This window comes from Gallinula chloropus, assembly GCF_964237585.1.
Source record: "Gallinula chloropus genome assembly, contig: HAP1_SCAFFOLD_353, whole genome shotgun sequence".
Classification (NCBI taxonomy): domain Eukaryota; kingdom Metazoa; phylum Chordata; class Aves; order Gruiformes; family Rallidae; genus Gallinula; species Gallinula chloropus.
This window is the reverse complement of record NW_028168562.1, coordinates 60129-78740: the sequence shown is the minus strand read 5'-3', so window position 1 is coordinate 78740 and position 18612 is coordinate 60129. Positions and strand designations below refer to the sequence as shown.

Genomic DNA, 18612 nt, shown 5'->3' with positions numbered 1-18612 from the left:
CATCAGCAACCAACAAAAACACTACAAGCAAGAATAAAGACTGAAAAATAATGGGGAATCGACAATATTTTGTTATATAGCATACAACAAGCAATTCAAATAATGTTAAATAACTGATAATGAACATCAGGAAGCACTGCAAATGTCACGGGGCTTTTCGCATCATGGGATCACATGAGGTACTGCGGATAGAGAGCACAAGGCATTAGTTGTCTAAGGAAATCAGGATAAGCACTGGTTTCCCAGGCACGGCAGTGAAAGCAGAATTTCAGGGAAGAATTTGAGGAATAACAAGGGAAGGAGATACTTAAGGGAACTCTGTTACTGACAAGTGGAGGAGACAGCACACAAGACAGCCAGCTCCCAAAAAAATTAATTATTTTTTCTTCTTTCCTCCTTTTTTAGCATTGTTGCTGTATTTTGCTTCCAGTTGTGCCAACAAGTCCTCCGTTTCCATTTTTCAATGTTGATTTCTGCTTTGAATCAGCGCTTTCACATCATCTTCTCCACTGAGGCCCGCTTTGTTCTTCATCTTTCTTGCCTCTCCAGCTTCTTTTTCTGCCCAGCGTTTTCTTGAGACCCTTTTCTGCTTCGACTCTTCTACAAAGCCTCGGTGGGATGGGACTTCTCCGGAATCGATGGTGTTTTCTATGATTTTCCATATTCTGGGTTCGTCTGTATTTTCCAGGCACAGCCCAGACTCCATTACCCTGTCCATGTCCCCCTCAAAATCCACGTACGCTGCTTCAATACCGGCCAGCTCTTCTTGAGAATTTTTATAGCTCTTTTCAAAGTCTTCAGTGTCTTTCAGAGAGACCTTCTTGAAGAGCAGCTGCCAGTCCTCCTGCCAGTCCCGCTCACCGCGAAGGGCCTCGCCCTCCTCATTCCCCGTGCCCTGCTCATCGTACACCGTGCGCTGCTCCGCGTCGCTCAGGACAGCGTCCGCCTCACCCAGGATCTGGAACCGCCGCGTCACCTCCTCCTTTGCATCGGGCTCAGCGTGATCAGGGTGGACGCGGAGCGAGGCGCGGTGGGAACCACGGTGGATCTCCTGGGCTGAGGCCTCCCGGCGGACGCCGAGGACGCGGTAAAGGTCCGAGGAGCCGAAGGCAGCCTCGCTCTGCTCCAGCAGCCCCATCCCACTGCGGTGCCGGCACCGCCCCCGCCCGCTAAGAGCGCACCAACAGCCGCTGCTGTTAGAAAGTCTCTTAGTTAAAATGTCCTCATTTCCAAGTGCTGCATGTTCGGTCTGGCTGAACCTTGTGGACAGTACAAAGGGCCTGATGTTTGTTGCCTCTCTGGCTAGGGGGTGAAAAACCATTAGAGGGAAAATGCACACAGAGGTGCGTATGTGCAACATGCATGTCTGTATTTTTTGTTCTTGGGCACCGGTTTGCCTGTAGTTTGCTCTGCTTTCCCCAGAGGTCCACAACAGCCCTGCTCTGCTTGTTGGCATTTTGATCCCATGTGTGTGCACGTGTGCGTGCGTGTGTTCTGTATAGCCCTCTCCCTCTCCTTAGATGCTCAGTCAAGCCACTAACTGGCCCTGAATGACCTGTCCTCTCAGTTACATCATGTGCAGACACAGATGGGCCCCAGGCCTATGGCCTCTCCAGTAGCTGTGCCTTCTGCCCACCAGCCCAGCCCTTGGCTCAGACCTCCCCAGACTCTCCTGTACGTGGCCCAGACTCGGGGCCTTTCCTGGTTCCCACAAGTGAAGCTACTTGTCATCTATGCTGGCCTGGTGTCTTAGCGATGGCGCTGGCTGTGAGGAACTGCAGCCCCTTCTCCTGTTGCTGCCACTTGGAGCAGGACTCAGAACCACCGTTACATAAATAAGCCAGGACAGACTAGTGATCAGCATCCTCCAGTGAGTCCTATTCCAGGCAGAGGCACTTGCTTGGACTGTTAGGTGATACTTGTGGCCCTGTGGGTTCCCTCACCCTGGAGCCAGGCCTTGGGCTGAGCAATGGGCTCGCTTGGAGCAGGGCCGGGCTGCTCCCCTGGCACTGCGCTCCTGGGGTGTCCCAGTAAAGAGACAGGTGGTTGAAGTCGTCCTCGTCAAAAGGCCTGTCTCATGAAGATATGTCACCAAGTTTTCTGCCCTTTTCAGAACGTAGCTTAGCTTGGTGCACTCCCAAAGAAACTTTAGCTTGTGAACTGAACAAGAGCCCCCTCGTTGTCATCACAGCTTTCCTCGTGTAGTCAGGGTGATAGGTTCTCCTTGCAGAAATGCCAAAAGTTCAACAGTCATATAAAAGTTTTAGCTGGAATTGCCTTTGGTTTTGTAGAGAAATGCTGTCCCCTGAAGGAAATCCTGTAATGTGTCTCTGAAGGGTGCAGACCTTGAGGAGCAGGCTGCTCAAGAGTGAGTCCCCGTGTAGCTCCCCCCTGCCCCCCTACCAAAACTTTGCCGTGCAAATCCCATACACAGTGCAAGGAGGGAAGCAGTGAGAGAGGATGCTGTGTGGTAAATACTGGGCTGATCTTTTGTTGAAGCAGCAAGCGATGGAGCTTTTTGGCATTTGGGAGTTTAGCTGGAGCAGAAGGGGCTGGAATAATCTTGCCAATGAGCATAAACTTGTATATAGGAAGTTCCACCTAAACATCAGGAGGAACATCTTTCCTGTGAGGGTGGTAGAGCACTGGGACAGGCTGCCCAGAAGTTGCAGAGTCTCCATCTCTGGCGCTACTCAAAGCCCACTGGATGCTGTCCTGGGCAGCCTGCTGTAGGAGATGTGGCTCTGGCAGGGGGGTTGGACTAGATGCTGTGAAGAGGGCCCTTCCAACTCCCATCATTCTCTGCTTCTGTGGTAAGTCACAATGGTCAGCGTGACATGTAGGTACGTGTCATAATAGAGCCTGATTGGGATTGGACCTGGAGGTCTCATTAGCATTCTGTAACTGCTGAGCAGGTAGGGTGTCCTCCAGTAGGTCCTGTAATCACTCAGTCTTAATATACCCTGAGTTGGTTGCGGGCTGGCCTTTTATTCTTCACAGCTACACTGACTAAGGGCCTGGAGCATATCCCCTGTGAGGGGGATCTCTCCTTCTCTGGAGATACTCCAGACCTGTCTGGACACCGACCTGTGCGACCTGTCCTAGGTAGGCTGCTTTAGCGGGGGGGGTTGGACACGATGATCTCTGGAGGTCCTTTCCAAACCCTACAATTCTGTGATTCTGTGTTTAAAAGGAGTTTTTTGGGAATAGGTTCTGGTGGCTGTTTAAGGAGGACGTATTTGGAAAGATGCTTCATGTGTAGAGAATTTGGGTACAGACAGTGTTCACACTGGCCCCTGGCATCTTCCTTTTGGATTGCCAGTTGCGGAAAGATCCTCATCTGAGAGGGTCTTCTGTGTATGTGCTGGGTGGGTTTCTGTGTTGCCTTGTGAATCAAAAGGACCACTTCACCTTGTGACTTTTGGTAGATTTAAGTTGCCCTCCAAATCAGTGTTCTTAGCATTGGAAGTGCCTTCATTTCAACTTTTCTTCCATACTTAAGAGTATTTTTATAATGCTCAGTTGAGTTGAGATACTGAGGAAAGTTGGAGGCAGCCAGAGTGGTCTTAGTGTTTCTGCCTGTCTTTCATTCTGCCAGTGACTCTTGGCTTGTGCATGCTATGTTCAGATGTTGATTTTGTGTACTGTTTTCAATGTTTTGGTTTGTATTTTCCTGTCCTTGCTCTTACATCAACTTTTTGTCTTAGTACTGCAGAAGCAGTTCAGCAGAAAGTGGACGACATGGGGAAGAGGCGCAGAGGACAAATGGGAGAAGACCCTGGGGTATTCCACAGCGTGGGCGCTGCTAATCTGTTCTGTTCTTTTTGTATAACTGGTGTAGTCCAGATATGGAAATGAATTAGTTGTGATTTTAATTTAGCGGTTCCAAAACCCGCTCTACTCTAAAAGAACAGGAGGTTTTGCTCCCTAATTGGAATGTAACATCTTCCTCTTACGGTTGGGCTACAGAGAGAGTCGTAAGGGTGGGTGGTGGAAGACTCTTCTTCAAGAGATATGAAATAGCAGTGTTATGCTGAAATCCATGTCTTCTACTACGCTTTCTGAACTGCCTTGTGAGTTTTGAATGCATGCTCTTTGCATACAGCTGTTTCAGGGCTTGGGTTTTCACTTCACATCTTAGTTTTGCTCTATGAATTTAGGTTCTCCTGTCCTTTTGAATGAGGGGCACTTTGTTTTAGAAACATCCTCATAGGGTGCTTTCATAGGTTTTTCTTTAGATCTGAGTTACCTTTTTGTTTTTAATGAAAGCAGAATTGCAGGTAGTTTCATAGAATGATACAAGATCCTGAGGTGGGAGAGACCACTAAGGATCAGCGAGTACATCACCCCTCAAGTGCCCAGATGCATGTTTTATCTGCTAGACATTGTTTTTCCTAGGTTTTGCCTGGGTTCTTGGATTATTGATCTGTGATTAATTGATAGACTGGGCTTTGTATTTAAGTGTCACATGTACAAAGTCCCATTTTAGAGCAGGAATTCTTGTCACTGCTCCTGGGTGCCAGTGATGTACCTGTTCTCTCCTCCTGTACCTTACTTCACTCGTTTGTCTATATGGAGCACGGTGATGATGTTACTACAGGGGCACCCGATAAAATACGCACGTCAGGTTTTCTGCATGCCTGTGACTGATCTTTCTGGTTTGGGGGTTGTTTTTTTTCTTATTTAGGAGAACCTCAATGGGACCTCCAAGGGAAAGAAAGAAGTGCCAAGAGCTGGCAAAGAAATAACTGATGAGCAAGGTGGGATTGTGGCTTAGTTCTGGTTTTTCTTTCCTATGCTCGAGCCAAAAGCCTTGTCCTAAACACTTGACACAAGCTGAACTGTGGGGCATTTTTAGTCTCTTTAAAACAATGATCCGTCTTGCTATTGGCATTACAAGCTATAGTCAGGGCTGTACTGTAGTGAGCTCAGAACAGGTATTCAGAGAGGAAAATAATCATCAGGCTTCTCCAGAAAGCTTACAAGATAAAAGGCAGCAGATGGCTGTGCACAGGTGGGAATACAAAGAGAAGTTATTCCTCAGAAGGAGGAAGAGCAATCCCACTACAACAGGAACGTGCCAGTTTTCCTGCTTGTGAGCAGCAGGGAGAGACTTCTCAGGAAGTAAGGCAGGTTGCCAGGTGTGTATGGAAAGCTCCTGCAGAGTGTGAAGATCAGCAGGGGAGAAGAGAGTGGTGTTCCTTTCTGTGTTTAGCTGGTGATTGGAGGAAGCTGCTGTCCAGGCCTGTAATTAGGAGCTGTCACCCCAGAGCTCAGTGGGCAACTAAATGAGCAATGAGGTTATTTGGTAAAAATGTAAAAGGCCATATTGACTTTATGCTTGGAGCGAGGGGGGAAATGTGAAGGTTTAGTGGGAATGATGGTTGTGATGAGGGCAGTCGGCCCAGCGATCCTTGTAGGAGATTTCTGGATGGGACAGAACGAGGCAAGAGGATGCTTAAGGACAGGAAAGGATGTGGTGGTAGTTGAGCCAACCAGTGTTAGGTTTTGTGATGGACCAACCCTGCACCCCCACAGCGGAGCTCAGAGACACAGTGGCAGGAGGGGGAGCCCAAAGAAGACCCCAGCGGGCTGCTCCCAGGGCCGTCAGCCCATCCAAGCCCTACCTGCACAGGCCCAGACGAGCGCATGGGTACGCAATGGCAGGCACCCAAATCAAATGGAGGAGGAACAGCCACCTGGGCCCCTCCAGGGCTCTCCCAGCAGAGCAAGGGGAAGGACATAGGGAGCAGAACAGCAGAGAAACTGAAGCCTTTGTGCCTCAAGCCTCAGCTAAAGAAGATGACAGAACTGTTGTTACTAAGACCGATGAGAAGCCACCCAGTCATCTCAGCAAGGACAGAACCTCTGTGTAGTGCATTCTGAATTTAATTTACAAGAGTACTTAAGAAGTTCAGTCTTATCTCAATGTACAGTTGTTCTGCCAGAAGAAAGTGTTGAGAAGGATGAAGAAGATACTCAGAAGCTTTATCACCTTCGAGAGAGGAGGAAACCTGTTGAGGACTATCAACCACCACTGAAAAGTAGGCTCTCTGCAGGGTTTTTCTTCAGAGCTGATTTCTTTCAGTGAGATGGTTTTGGAATGAAAATGCATATGGGCACTCAACTTCTCTTTGCTTTCAACAGAACCAAGGCAAAGTAAGAGCAAAGTTTCAGACTGCTCTTCAGATGCCAGACAGAGGTCCCCATTTGGAAGTCCTCAAAGACTAGAAGACTCCTGCAGCCAAAGAACTGACAGGTTCGTGAATGTTTGGTGATGGTCCTTATTTCTCAGTAGTGCTGTCAGTGACACTGCTGACTAATGCTTCCAGAGGTTTTGGATTGGTGGGAATTACAGATGAACGTTAGGATTACTGCTGTGGTAGTCCAAGGGTAGAAGGAAAGCAAGTATTGAGGGGGGAGGCCATACTTTTTATTAGCCATTAATTATTTCAAATGCAGCATTTGTTGTCCTCAATGAGGTGATTATGGAGGGTGGGGCTGAGATGATGTAACTGAAATTCTCTCCTTCTTGACTTGAAGCCAGAATGTCCCTCTGAAAAAACATTTTGCTCTCAGACTTTTTAAGCTTGGAGGATACCAGTTACTTTCTTAAAACTAATTTAGGAAGAGGGAGACCCTGTGTGGATTTACTTAATCACTCAAGTACTGATTTTGGCTTCTCTTTGGAATCAGTTCCTGTTTGAGTAGGAAACTGTCCTTCACCAAGAAAAAGGCTAAATGAAATTAGAAATTCTAAATGACCACAGTCATGACAGAGGGGGTTTGGATCCTGTAAGCAGCGAGAGCATGGAGCACGCTGTCTCTTGCTAGATATGAGGAGCACTTTGCTCAGCATCCTCAAGAGCAGACAGAGAAGGACGGGTTCAGGAAACTGTCTTTTTAAACCGGTGTAGAAGGTTTGACTTTCCACAGAGTGGATATATGACATGAGGTGAAACTCCATTTCTATGTGTGTGAGAGAGAGAGGACACCATGAATCATTTGTTTATGCCATTTCTTTGCAAAACAGTTAAACATTTTACCTTCCTAAGAAACATGAAATTTCCCTGTCACAAGGGAAATCGTGTAACGGCTTTGAAATGAGATTCATCAGGAGAACAATCGTCTGAAACTAATAGATCTCAAAGGAAATTCTGAGATGGAATTCATTTAAATGTTGATATTACTTAGTGTGTACTTGGAAGTGTGCTTTGGGGGGTTCTTCTATCACCCAAGTCATGGTCAGTTCACAGTCTGCATCTGTGGAACTCCTTGTTCACAGCTTGCATTCATCTGTGTGTTGTGTGGTCTGCCATGGATATTCGTAAGCGCTAAGAGTTGTCAGTTAGCCTGGCTTCATGTCTGGAGTGACCATTTTCCTTTGTTTACTCTTGGACATTAAATGTAAACCAATTTGAACAAATATTTACCTCTTTACGAGGTTGATCTCACTTAGGTGGTCTTCTGGGTTCACCTGCTGTCATTATAAATGTAAAAATCTTCTAGCTGCATGCTAACAAATGCTTTCCTCTTCCTCTCCTTCGTTCAAATCAGGTGCCTTCCACTAAACCTCAAGAAGGATCGAAGGAAAAGGGGAGCAAGTCAGGCTGATGTTGATCCAATGCAAACAGGCCATTCAGTAAGTAAAGCTAGATCAGCGTGCCAGCGAAGTGTTTGCAGTGTTTCTGAAAGCTTCCAGTCACGTGCTGCCTATGGATACCCCCCCTAATGGAAAGGGGGTTTACAGTTCTGCTCTCAAGCAATTTGAATACTGCCCAGAGCTCTTCTTTGTGCTGACACAGACTTTCTGATGGAACCTTGTCAAGGTCATAGCTTTCTGTGATGTATGAGATGTGCTCTGTTGACTTTCTCTTTAGGTACGATTTGATGGTGTGGGTGGTCTTTCTGACCACATTTCAGCTTTAAAAGAGATGGTCATTTTACCGCTGCTTTACCCTGAAGTCTTTGAGAGATTCCAAATTCAGCCTCCAAGGTAACAGATACTGTGTACATTCTAATTAACCCATTTTCCTGAGAGTATTCAACTGAGCTATCAATATGTTTCCATGCTTCAAACTCTTCAGCCTTGTTGGTGGGTTTTCTTAGCAGTAGTAAAAAAGAATTTATTTAAAATGGGTAGAATCTAGAATCCAGGTGCAGCAAGGGCGTCCTTTGTCACTGCCTTGCCTTTAAAAGGAGGGCTTGGGGTGTTCTTGTTTTGCGTTCTAGGTACAAGCCAACTTGATTAGTTTACAAGCAGGAAGGAATACTATAGCTATAGTCAACTGTAATTCATTGCTTGCAAGTCCAGTGTTCTCTCTCAAGAGTCTTTTGTCGCAAGTGATCAAGTAAGACTGAGAATTACAGCCACAGCGTTGCAGTGGTGTTTGTGGTTGGGGTAATATAAGAGTCTGTCCACTTTTTATGCTGCTAAATTAGTTCTGTGTCAGGAAACAAGTAGAAATGTAATTGTTAGCTTTGTATGTGTTTGATCAGCAAAGTTCAGTCGTGCTACAGTGAAATTCTTTGATTTCAGTCGCTTTGAAAGTATTACAAATAACGGAAGGAAAGTCTTGCAGGGTTTGGCTTCTTTATGCACTGAAATTCTTTTTGAAACAGCAACGTTTCAGCTGTTCTCACTGATGACTGTATTTTTCTGGAAATGCAGTTTTCTCTCCCAGCCTTAGACCTGCACCTTTTTTAGCATCAGCAATGCATGCTCTGGGAGAGCAAATCCAGTAACTTAGAGCTTTTGAGGGGAGAGTGCAATGCTTCACTGTCAAATCTTGCCTTCTGCGAGGACAAGCATTTCAATGCAGCGTATCACTGAAGAATGAACTGGTGATTCCCAAGTTATGCCAGTCTGGGATTTTGTGCTAAGGTTTATTCTTGCTTGGCTGTGCTGTGCTGTAACCTGCCCTGCTAATTTGTGGGCAGTTTTGGAAGTGTCCTTCTGGGATGCAATGATGTGCTCTCAAGGTTTGTACATCTCCACTCTCCTCTCTATCAATTGCACTTCCTGCCTTGTTAAATTGCGTTGGAACCCAGAACTTCCATCTCTTTTTGCCTTCTCCCTCTTCAGCTGTTGCCGCTAGTTCTGGTTAGGAGAGAAGAGGCGTGTAGTTTCGGGATGGGGGTTGTAATAGGTATTTTTCCATTAGGGGGGTTATCATATGTGAATTTAATGGGGGTTTTGTGGGGTTGTGTTTTGTTTTCATTGCAGAGGCTGTCTGTTCTACGGTCCACCAGGAACTGGGAAGACACTGGTTGCTCGTGCGCTGGCTAACGAATATAGCCGAGGTGGCAGGAGAATAGCCTTTTTTATGAGAAAAGGTGCCGACTGCCTGAGTAAATGGGCAGGGGAAACTGAACGACAGCTTCGTGAATTGTTTGATCAGGTAAGGCTGAAATGTGCCCTGTGTTCTGTCCGAGTGGTAACTGTAAACTTCTGTGGTCAGTATTTTTAGGAAGAACTCCCTGCTTTTTCGTGTTTTGTCAGTGTTTCCTTTTGCACTGGGTTATTGAGGGGCATGAGGTCTTGACCTGTATTGGGAAAGATAAATAGAGCAAATGGGAAAACCATGCGAAACAAACCCGTTTAAGGATTTTTTCTCCTTAAAATAGTGCTTGCATTATGATGTCAGGATCCTGTGTTTCCATTCTAGGCCTACAAGATGCGACCTTCAATCATTTTCTTTGATGAGATAGATGGCCTTGCTCCTGTGCGGTCCGACAAACAAGACCAGATTCATAGGTAGTGCCTTTTTTGCATCTACATAGAAGCTTCTCGACCTCTGTGAAAAGAAGACCAGAACCTGTTTAACGCTGTGTCACGGGAATTGATCCTGCAAACCAGTAATTGCTGCTAAATAACAGAGTATTTTTCAACAAGAATTGAAATCAATTCGCTAAGCTTGATAGGAGCACAAGGCCTGTGTTAGCATATTGGTTTCTTTATGTCTTCCAATGGGTCTTTAGCTAACCAGTGTCTTACTGATAAAAGCTTGTTCTTTTTGAGTCATCATTGGAGAAGACTGTGTAGAATATCAGAAAATGTTCTAAACCAGTGAATGGAAATTCTTTTTTTTCCCTTAGCTCTATCGTAACAACTCTTCTGGCCCTTATGGATGGCTTTGACAGCAGAGGAGAGGTGGTGGTAATCGGAGCCACCAACAGGCTGGATTCTGTAGATCCTGCTTTACGAAGACCTGGACGCTTTGATCGCGAGTTCTTCTTCAGCTTGCCAGATACGAAGGTCAGAATTGAAACTCAACCTTCATGTTGATGTGACAAAGTCCTTCTTGAGAACAGAACCAGGGTCACAGTGCGGTATTGCAGAGCAGTTCAGGTGAAAATCAGTATTGACAACTTGGACAAAAGCCACGCTGCATTGGCAGTAAGGTCGGGTACTGGATCTCTGTGATTGTATGTGACTCTGGCAGTAAATGTCTCAAGTAACTATAAATTACTGCTTTCACATCTTGAAAAGCAAAGAAATGTTGTGCACACAAGCATTCCTCTTTTGCTAGGAAAAACTTTTACCAAGGCTGGTGCCAGAGTGAATGAACTTGTTTTCATTCCCAAAGACGTTCCTGTTTGTTTATGTACTGTATCCACCTAGACACTGTCCTCTATTTGTACTCATGTGAGGATCTGGGGCTTTTTGTGTTGGTTGGCTTGGTTGTTTTTTTTTAAGAGCAGACGTAGGACAAACCACAACCATTTTCTTTCCAGGCTAGAAAGGAGATTTTTGAGATTCACACACAACATTGGAGGCCTCAGCCACCAGGCACGTTCCTGCAAGAGCTCGCTGACAGATGTGTTGGTAAGTTTGAAAACAAAGTGAGCTTCTGCACGTGGCTGAGTCCGAAGGAATCTGAGCTTCTACCAGGCAGTACCCAGGCTCTTGCACCTTGCTGCACAGCGTGGCAGTGAGGCACCTGGCACGGCGTGGGAGAAGTGAAGAGATTCTTTTCATTTTGTGAATATTCTTTTTGTGTCTCTGAGAACGTTGAATGGGTTTGGGGCATCTTCCTCAGGAGCAAAGTTCTGATGAGGAGACTGCTTCCTAAGTGTGGGAGACCAGGCTGCGAGCGACGTAACAAAACTTGTCTGCAGCGCGGTGCCTCTTGAAGTGCTCTGTTAACCTGTGAATTGTTGGCTGCGGGCAAAGTCTTTCAGCACTGCACTTCAGAAACCTGGGCTTTGAGTGGTGTGCTGCCTGAGACTGATGTCCCATTTGGCTTTTGTCTTGTTTCTTAGGGTATTGCGGTGCTGACATTCGAGCCTTATGTGCTGAAGCTGCTCTCTGTGCTTTGCGCCGCCACTATCCTCAGATCTATGAAAGTAACGAGAAGCTGCCAATCGATGTTGCTTCTCTTGAAATAACAGCAGAGGATTTTTTTGTGGCTATGCAGAAGATTACTCCAGCTTCACAGAGGGCTTTGGCTTCCCCTGGGCGAGCGCTATGCCCTATTGCCAAACCGCTGCTTGAAAACTCCCTCGCAAGGATTTTACAGGCCTTGCAGAGAGTATTTCCCCACACAGAGTCTGCGCTACGGAAGGACCACCAACAAGGTACAACAGTAGCATTCACTTCTTTAACATTCTGCCAAAGCAAAAGCTGCTCATTTGTGCCATCACCATCCACCAGCCTCTCCAGCAGAATGGCAGCATCACTGTATAACAGGCAGGGGCACACCTTCATTGCAGGAATACCACGCACAGTTTGTGTTCTGGATTCTAAACTGAAGTGCAGGATGGGAGCTGTGAATGACTCGCTGTATGCAGTCAACAACAGCCTTCTCTACTTCAGCATCCTGTTTGTGGCAGTAGCTAACATCCTATTTCTCAGTTGTAAATATGGATCTAAGATTGAATGTACAAGGTAGCTCTTTCAAAACATTTAACTAGGGGCAGAAGGGAAGGCTTCTAATGCCTGTCTGAAGAATGTCAGGCCCACAAGACACGTATAAGTGGTTTAAGCTAAATACTGCTTGAGCTACCATGATTTCTAACCCTAGGGTTTTAACCTGACTGCCTGTGGATTGCAGTGCACACTTGTACATGAGATCAGAGTGGTTTAGCACTATATACGCTGGGGCTCGGCTTGCCCAGCAGATGTGAGGTCCTGCCTATGACAGCCTCAGGCCTGAGCCGGTTTAGTCTGTCCGTTGGTGAGAGTCTGTAAAGTGATAAACTTGCTCCACCCCAGACAAATGGAGGTTTGTTAACTGCTATTATGCTAATCTCTGGAAAATATCCTACCAGGATCACCATCAACCTTTGAAGAAATGCCACCGCATAAAAAGCCCAGAAGAGAAGAGAGGCAGTTCCTCCATCCTAGAGGGTAACTGTTTATGCTGATCTTCAGACATTTTAATGTGCAGTTTGTATAAGCTAACAGCTGAAAAGTTTTCCTGTTGCCACTACTGTTGGGTCAGTTCTTTTTCTCAATCTCTGTCGCTGTGCTGTCCAGAGAAACCTGACCTGCTGAGCTTGGTTATGTCTCTGGGATCTTGGACTTCAGCCAGCAAAGGCACAACAGTGTAGCACACAACAAGGGCTCTTGACAAATGTATTTCGTGCTAGTGCAGAATGATGACTAGGAAAGCCAAACACAATTCAAACAATGAGAAGGACTGAGAAAATCTTACACATACTTCGGGTACAGCTGTAATTTAACCAATCAATTGTGCACTTCAGATACGGGGAACGTGTTTCAGTGCCCACCTCAATTGTTTTTTCCTAATTCTCTTCTCCCTCCCTCCCTCCCTCCCTCCCTCCCTTCCTTCCGTCTCCAGTAACAATAGGCAAATTGCAGCTGAAAATTGGGGTGGACGGGTGGTGAAGAGATCCAGAGAGGTGTGTCCTGAGTGAGGGTTGTTCTGCCCAATATCAGGTTACTGACCAGCTGGTGTGTGTGTATTTGAGCTGGACAGTCCCCTGTGTGATTCAAGAGCTGTTGCTTCACCCAGCCAAGCAAATAGCAGGATTGGTGGGATTTCGTAGGGGAGCTATGGGATGAGTTGGTAAGAAAATGGGTTTTGAAAGTCTTTCTGATCACAGACCAGCTTCTTACTTGCTGGAACAGAGAGAGTCTTTACAAACAAAGGAGGTTAGGGAAAAGCCTTTGACAGCTGTGTGTCTATTCATCACTTGACTCTGAAAGTTCTTTCCTCCTCCTTGTTCTAGAACTGCTCCTTACCAGCCAACCTGTGTGAGGCCACGGTGCTTACTAGTTGGAGAGCCAGGGTGTGGGCAAACTTCTCATTTGGCACCTGCAGTAATACATGCCCTGGAAAAGTTTCCTGTTTATACACTGGACATGCCTGTTTTGTTTGCTGGCAACACATCATGGGAAAAAACGTGTGCACAGGTATCTCCTCTTTTTATGCTCATGGGATTCACAAACTGTCTCTAAACTTGTAAAGGAAGGGACATTCATTGTTAATGGAGGTGGCCTGGTTTGGGCGTGCTGTTTGGTTTACTTCTGCCTGGAAATCCACTTCATCAGCATCAGCCCTCATCTTTTCACGTTGGTCTCTGCCTGTTCAGACTGCTCCAGACTCGACTGACTCAGATGTGTTCCTGCTCCGAACTGAAAATGGTCTGGTCTCCATCATGTAACCATTTACCCCAACTAAGCTGTCTTGAAGAAGACAGGGTTAGTCTTGTCTTTTCAGGCACACCACCACATACAACATGTACATTGTGAGGTTCCTTACACCAGCTCTGTTCCTGTCTGTGTAACAATGTCTATCTTTGAGTCAAAGTGAAAATTCTACCTTTGGGTTGGAGAGTTGTTCTGGGGGTGGTTTGGTTTTGTGTTTTGACTTTTGTGTACTCCTATTCGGTAAGAGCGTTTGACTGATCCCTGGTTACTTATGAGCCTGTTCCAAATGGCTCAGTCTTCTTATCCAGGCTTTCATTTTGCCAGGTGATGCAAGAAGCTCAAAGAAAGGCACCAAGTATCATTTATATTCCACTTATTGACTTGTGGTGGAAAGCTGTTGGAGATCCACTGAAAACAACCTTTACAAGACTACTGCAGAACATCCCATCATTTGCCCCAGTTCTGCTGCTTGCAACATCGGATGTGAGTTACACAGATCTCCCAAGAGAGGTATTGACATGAATACTTTTCCTTCTCTTTTTATTCAATTTCCTGTTCATCTAGAGCTCCTTGAAGCATTGGGGTACTTAAACAAATGCATCCTGTTATTACTCGGGCACCCTAGCCAGGTCTCCTCAAATCTGCTTAGACAAAGCAATGCCAAAAGCATTTGTCTCAAGTGTTTTCTGAGTAAAGGGATTGACTTTGCCCCAACTTTTCCCCCCTTCTCACACACTCCTGCCTATTCGACAGATGTGTCCGTTTTCTTCAGACAAGCACTCATGTGAGTTCGAGATGGTTGGGTCTGAACATTAGTCAAGAATATGCAGTGCTGGCAATGGCACTGGGAAACCTATTTAAACTGAAAACATTTTTACTGAAAAGGGATATTTTTACTGAGAAAGTACAGTGGTCATGCTGTAACAATGGACTGTAACTTTGTATTTCAATTCTTGAATAAGCATTTTTCATAGAAGTGAAAGCTTTACAGAGTCGATAGCTGAATTCCAGCTCCTGTTTAGTCACTTGTAAATCGATCTGTAGGCATATTCCTTCACAAAATTCAGCAAGAGTCCATGCTGAGCATCCTAGACCTATTTTGTCTCAAATGTGGGGTCAGCTTACCTAGAGGTGGTTGTCATCAGATGCTTGGAAAGGGCAGGAAGACAACTCCTCACAGTCTGTCTTACTCAGGTGACAAGTTAGAATTTAGACAGGTACTCATCTTCTGGGAATAGAGTCTGAGCGTGTGTCGCCGTGTATCTGAAATAACTTTCCTCTTTGGGCTATAGATACGAGAGCTGTTTATTGGTCAAAATGAAGTTTTCAATGTCCAGTGTCCTGATGAGGGAGAAAGAAGAAGGTTTTTTGAAGACCTACTTCTAAATCAAGCTCCTACACGTTCTCAGTCCATAAGCAATGCAGGTGAGGATATTCTACATACAAAACGTGGGTACCTGTAAGTCAGTAGCTGTAGAGTTTTTGCTTTGTGGTATTTTTCTCTCAGTAACTTTTCACAGGTTTGTCTTGGGGTAACATGGATTGAATGAGAGTTTCTGATGTTTTTCATGGAACAACATGAAAATGGTCATGAAACTAAATCTGGGACTTAAAATAAAAGCGAGAAAGTTCTGGTGGGCAACATCTGTTTCTGAGAAGGAGAGTGTGGTGCTTCCTGAACATTCAGGCTTGAGGAGGAGTGAAATGCTGGGGTGCCAACGAGCACAAGGTTCTGAAGACAGAGATTCAAAAGCTAAGGTCAAGCAGCTCATTTAAGCTGCTTTTGGATTACACTATTGATGAGCCATCTTTGGTTCCATTCTTCCTGTAACACCTCTCTGCAGTCAGCACAGTGTGTTTCTTGCGTAAGGATGCTGCCCCTGTAGTTACTGAAAGCCCAAGTCGTGTCTTTCTGCAGATGCTGGTGTTCTGCTCCTGCAGGTTGTTTTTCAAATGGTACCTAAAGGGAAAACAGCCTTTGACTTCCTTTTATTGTATGAGTATCTTCCCAGTAATGACCAGTGTGAGTTAAAAAGCTGGATTTCAGGCAGTGTGGCCCCAGAGTCACCTGTTGAACAGAAGGCTTACATGCTCCAGTTTGCAGTGCAAGGTGTTTCCTAACCTACATGACTTGGGAGTGAGTGTTAGCCTGCCAGACTGTCACGGCAACGCCGGTGTATTTCCCCCCTGGCTGTACCCTGCCTTTTTCTCTAGTGCTTTTCTTGTATGCCCGAGTGCCTTCTGTTGATGGAGCAGTGACTTTGGCCAGAGAGAAGGTAAAAGTCAAGTGCTTCTCAGTGAAGAAATAACTGGCAACAGTTCTGACTCTGGCCCTGCAGAGAGACTGTATTCCAGGATAATTCACTGACCCTGTAGCCCACCCAGAGAAGCAGAAATCCCGACTGAAGCAATTTGTGCCGTTCCAGGTGCCTTGGTACACCCTGTGACTGGTGCGAGCAGTTCTCATGTCAGTAACGCAGCGAGAGTTCGCAGAGGGCCAGGGGTTGTGGATGGCAGTGAGCTCAGAGTAAGTTGAATTTCAATGTTGCTAATATGGAAGTGGGACATATGTCTTATCTCCAGGTGGAGTGAAATGACCTTGAGGGCTTTGGTGCTAGTGGATCTGAAGGAGGCAGAGTTTGATGACGGGCAGTTGTGAGGCAGGAATATTGTCATGTGCTATGGCTGTTCTTTTAACTCCATCTTCACAGCCTCACACAACACCAAAGCTAAACAGCCACAGCAGTGGAAGAAGGTGCTGCTGCTACTTTGTTTTCCCAGAGATTATCACATTCACATCTTTGGTAACAGGCAGGACTGTGTGCAAGCTTGGCAACTTGCTACAGGCAGAGTCACTCTGCTCATTTACCCAGTCTAGAGGTAGGTGCCAGCTGATGTAACTTGGCTTCCTGACCTGCATTCCGTGCTGCTCTGGAAACAGCTGATTTGCAATTGGGATTCTTGATGGGATAGCCAGATGAGTACCGAAATATTTCCTGAAATGTTAGCCTGCCTTTCCTCTGTAGTATGAAAAAGTAACTCCTTTTCTCCAGTTAAATCTTGGGAGGTATTTAATGTGTTCTCTGAAGGGTCCCTCGTGTTTTCTTTTGCTGTAGAAAATGTAGGATGTCACTGGCGTTGTTACTGGTTAGTTTCTGAAAATATGCATGAGGAGCCTGTTCAGACGATTTGGGGCTATTCTGAACTTGTTCCCATTTTCTCTTCAGCAACTGTTGACTTTAGCCACTGTGGCAACTAAGAACTTCACCGTCTCTGACTTGGAAAGACTCTATGGTGTTCTTGCTCGGTGCATTTACCGGCATCGGGAAGATTACGACACGACCCAACTAGTGCAGGTGATTCTTTCCTGTGTCTCACAGCACTTTGTATCACTGTTAAGCGTGTGTGAGTCCCGCCTGTGTGTGTGTGTGCTCTGGACATGGCACTTAGCAGGTTGTTACTCTTCACTGCTTAGTTGCCTGTGTTAGAAGACTTTTCCATTTCACTCTGAGGCCACTTCTCCGTATTGCAAAACCCTTGTTGTACTTGGCAGAGTCGTTGGCAATTTCTGCAGGGAACAGCTTGAACTGGAAGACAGTGGGTCCACCCCCACAGCCATCTCCAAGCAGTTAACCTCAGTCTGTCAGGAGTCCTTCCCCACAACCTTTGTCGTGAGCATCTTTATTTTGACACAGGGGGAGATTTCTGCCTCTGATGGTTTAATAGTCACATTCTCTGATCCCTTCCTCTAAGAGAGGACTTCTGACTTGTCAGAACTCAGCAGAAATCGTCCAGAGGCACCCATGGTGCCAGTCAGGCGTTCCCAGCCTTGAGTCCATTTAGATAGGTTGGATATTGAGTCTTCAGATACAAGATCCTTGAAACCATTTGTCTTTGAGCTGCTTGTGCCTGAGAAGAGAGCAAATTCCTTCTACTTCTCAGCCTGCCTTGCAAAAGAGGAAGACCTGGTCTTTGGCCCTTGTCTTCCACATCTGACAAAGAGTTAGACCGAATGTTCTGTTCTGCCTGTGCAGCCCTGAGGATGCTTTGGATTCAGGGATGCCATTCCTGACAAACAGGCCCATCTCTCATCCAGCATAGTGATGTGGCTTAGCATGGGAAGGGACGTGTTTCTGTTGCCTGGGGCTTGTGAGGTTTTGTGACTTCACTTGTAATGCTTAAATTAAGAGAGACTTGATTTCTTAGTTTCCTACTTTAGCTTTAACCAAAAAAACCCCAAGCCTCCTATTCAGAGTGATGCTCCAAGTCAGTCAGGAGCAAACTCTGTGTATGAAGAGAGAAGTCTTTAACAAGTAATGATTCAGGGTGCAGAAGGGAGCATTTCCAGCATTTAGTTGGGGCTTTTCTGGAACTGGCTCTTCTTTCTACCTGTTGGAAGCACTGTTGATACAGAGCCATGGTCCCGTGATACAGATCCACACTGTCTCTCTTGTCTGTGCTGACAGGATCCAAAGATACACGTGTTTAACATCCGTGGAAGTAAAGAAAGATGTGGTGGTGGTGGTAGCAGCACATGTATTTGCTAAATATTGCTAACAGTTGCGTGTGTGGACAGATTCTTTACTCCTGTGATGAATAAATAAGCAGGGTCCTGAAGCTCTTGTTCATGCTGACTGCTGGTTTGTCTTTTCTTCTTCCTAGGAAATGAAGAAAGAAATCGAAGCCTTCAGTCATGCCTTCCATCATGACTGACTTCAGCATTCTTCCACTTGGCTGTTCTCACTGCACGCTGTTCTTGCTGCATTATTCAATAAATGTTACTTGCACATCTATTAAACAAATACATTGTAAAATTGATTAGGAACACTCAAAGTCCTTTAGCTGCTTTTGATATTTTCATCATTATCTAGAAGGCCCATCCTAAATCTTTGCCTGATCTTTCTGCACTGAGAGACTCCTGGTTTTCACAGGGAAATTAACCTCAAAGTCCAGGAACACCACTTAGTTAATCAATGGGAAAGACTGGGCTTTGG

General features: G+C 45.8%; 2 protein-coding genes across 2 annotated transcripts; one reads left to right on the top strand and one right to left on the bottom strand.

Moving 5' to 3' along the window:
* Window positions 1–460: 460 nt before the first annotated feature.
* LOC311204350 (dnaJ homolog subfamily C member 9-like) lies at window positions 461–1138 on the bottom strand (the record flags this gene model as incomplete). Its single annotated transcript, XM_084280779.1, has 1 exon — window positions 461–1138. One exon carries the CDS (start codon window positions 1136–1138, stop codon window positions 461–463), a length of 678 nt encoding a protein of 225 aa, XP_084136905.1.
* A 4511-nt stretch (window positions 1139–5649) lies between these two features.
* Window positions 5650–18331, top strand: LOC311204353 (ATPase family AAA domain-containing protein 2-like; the record flags this gene model as incomplete). The annotated part of the gene is made up of 12 exons (XM_084280782.1): window positions 5650–5653; window positions 5949–6087; window positions 7510–7642; window positions 7881–7996; window positions 9227–9401; window positions 9669–9757; window positions 10099–10258; window positions 10738–10828; window positions 11266–11580; window positions 15833–15894; window positions 16846–16974; window positions 18281–18331. 12 exons carry the CDS (start codon window positions 5650–5652, stop codon window positions 18329–18331), a joined length of 1464 nt encoding a protein of 487 aa, XP_084136908.1.
* Between the last annotated feature and the right edge of the window lie 281 nt (window positions 18332–18612).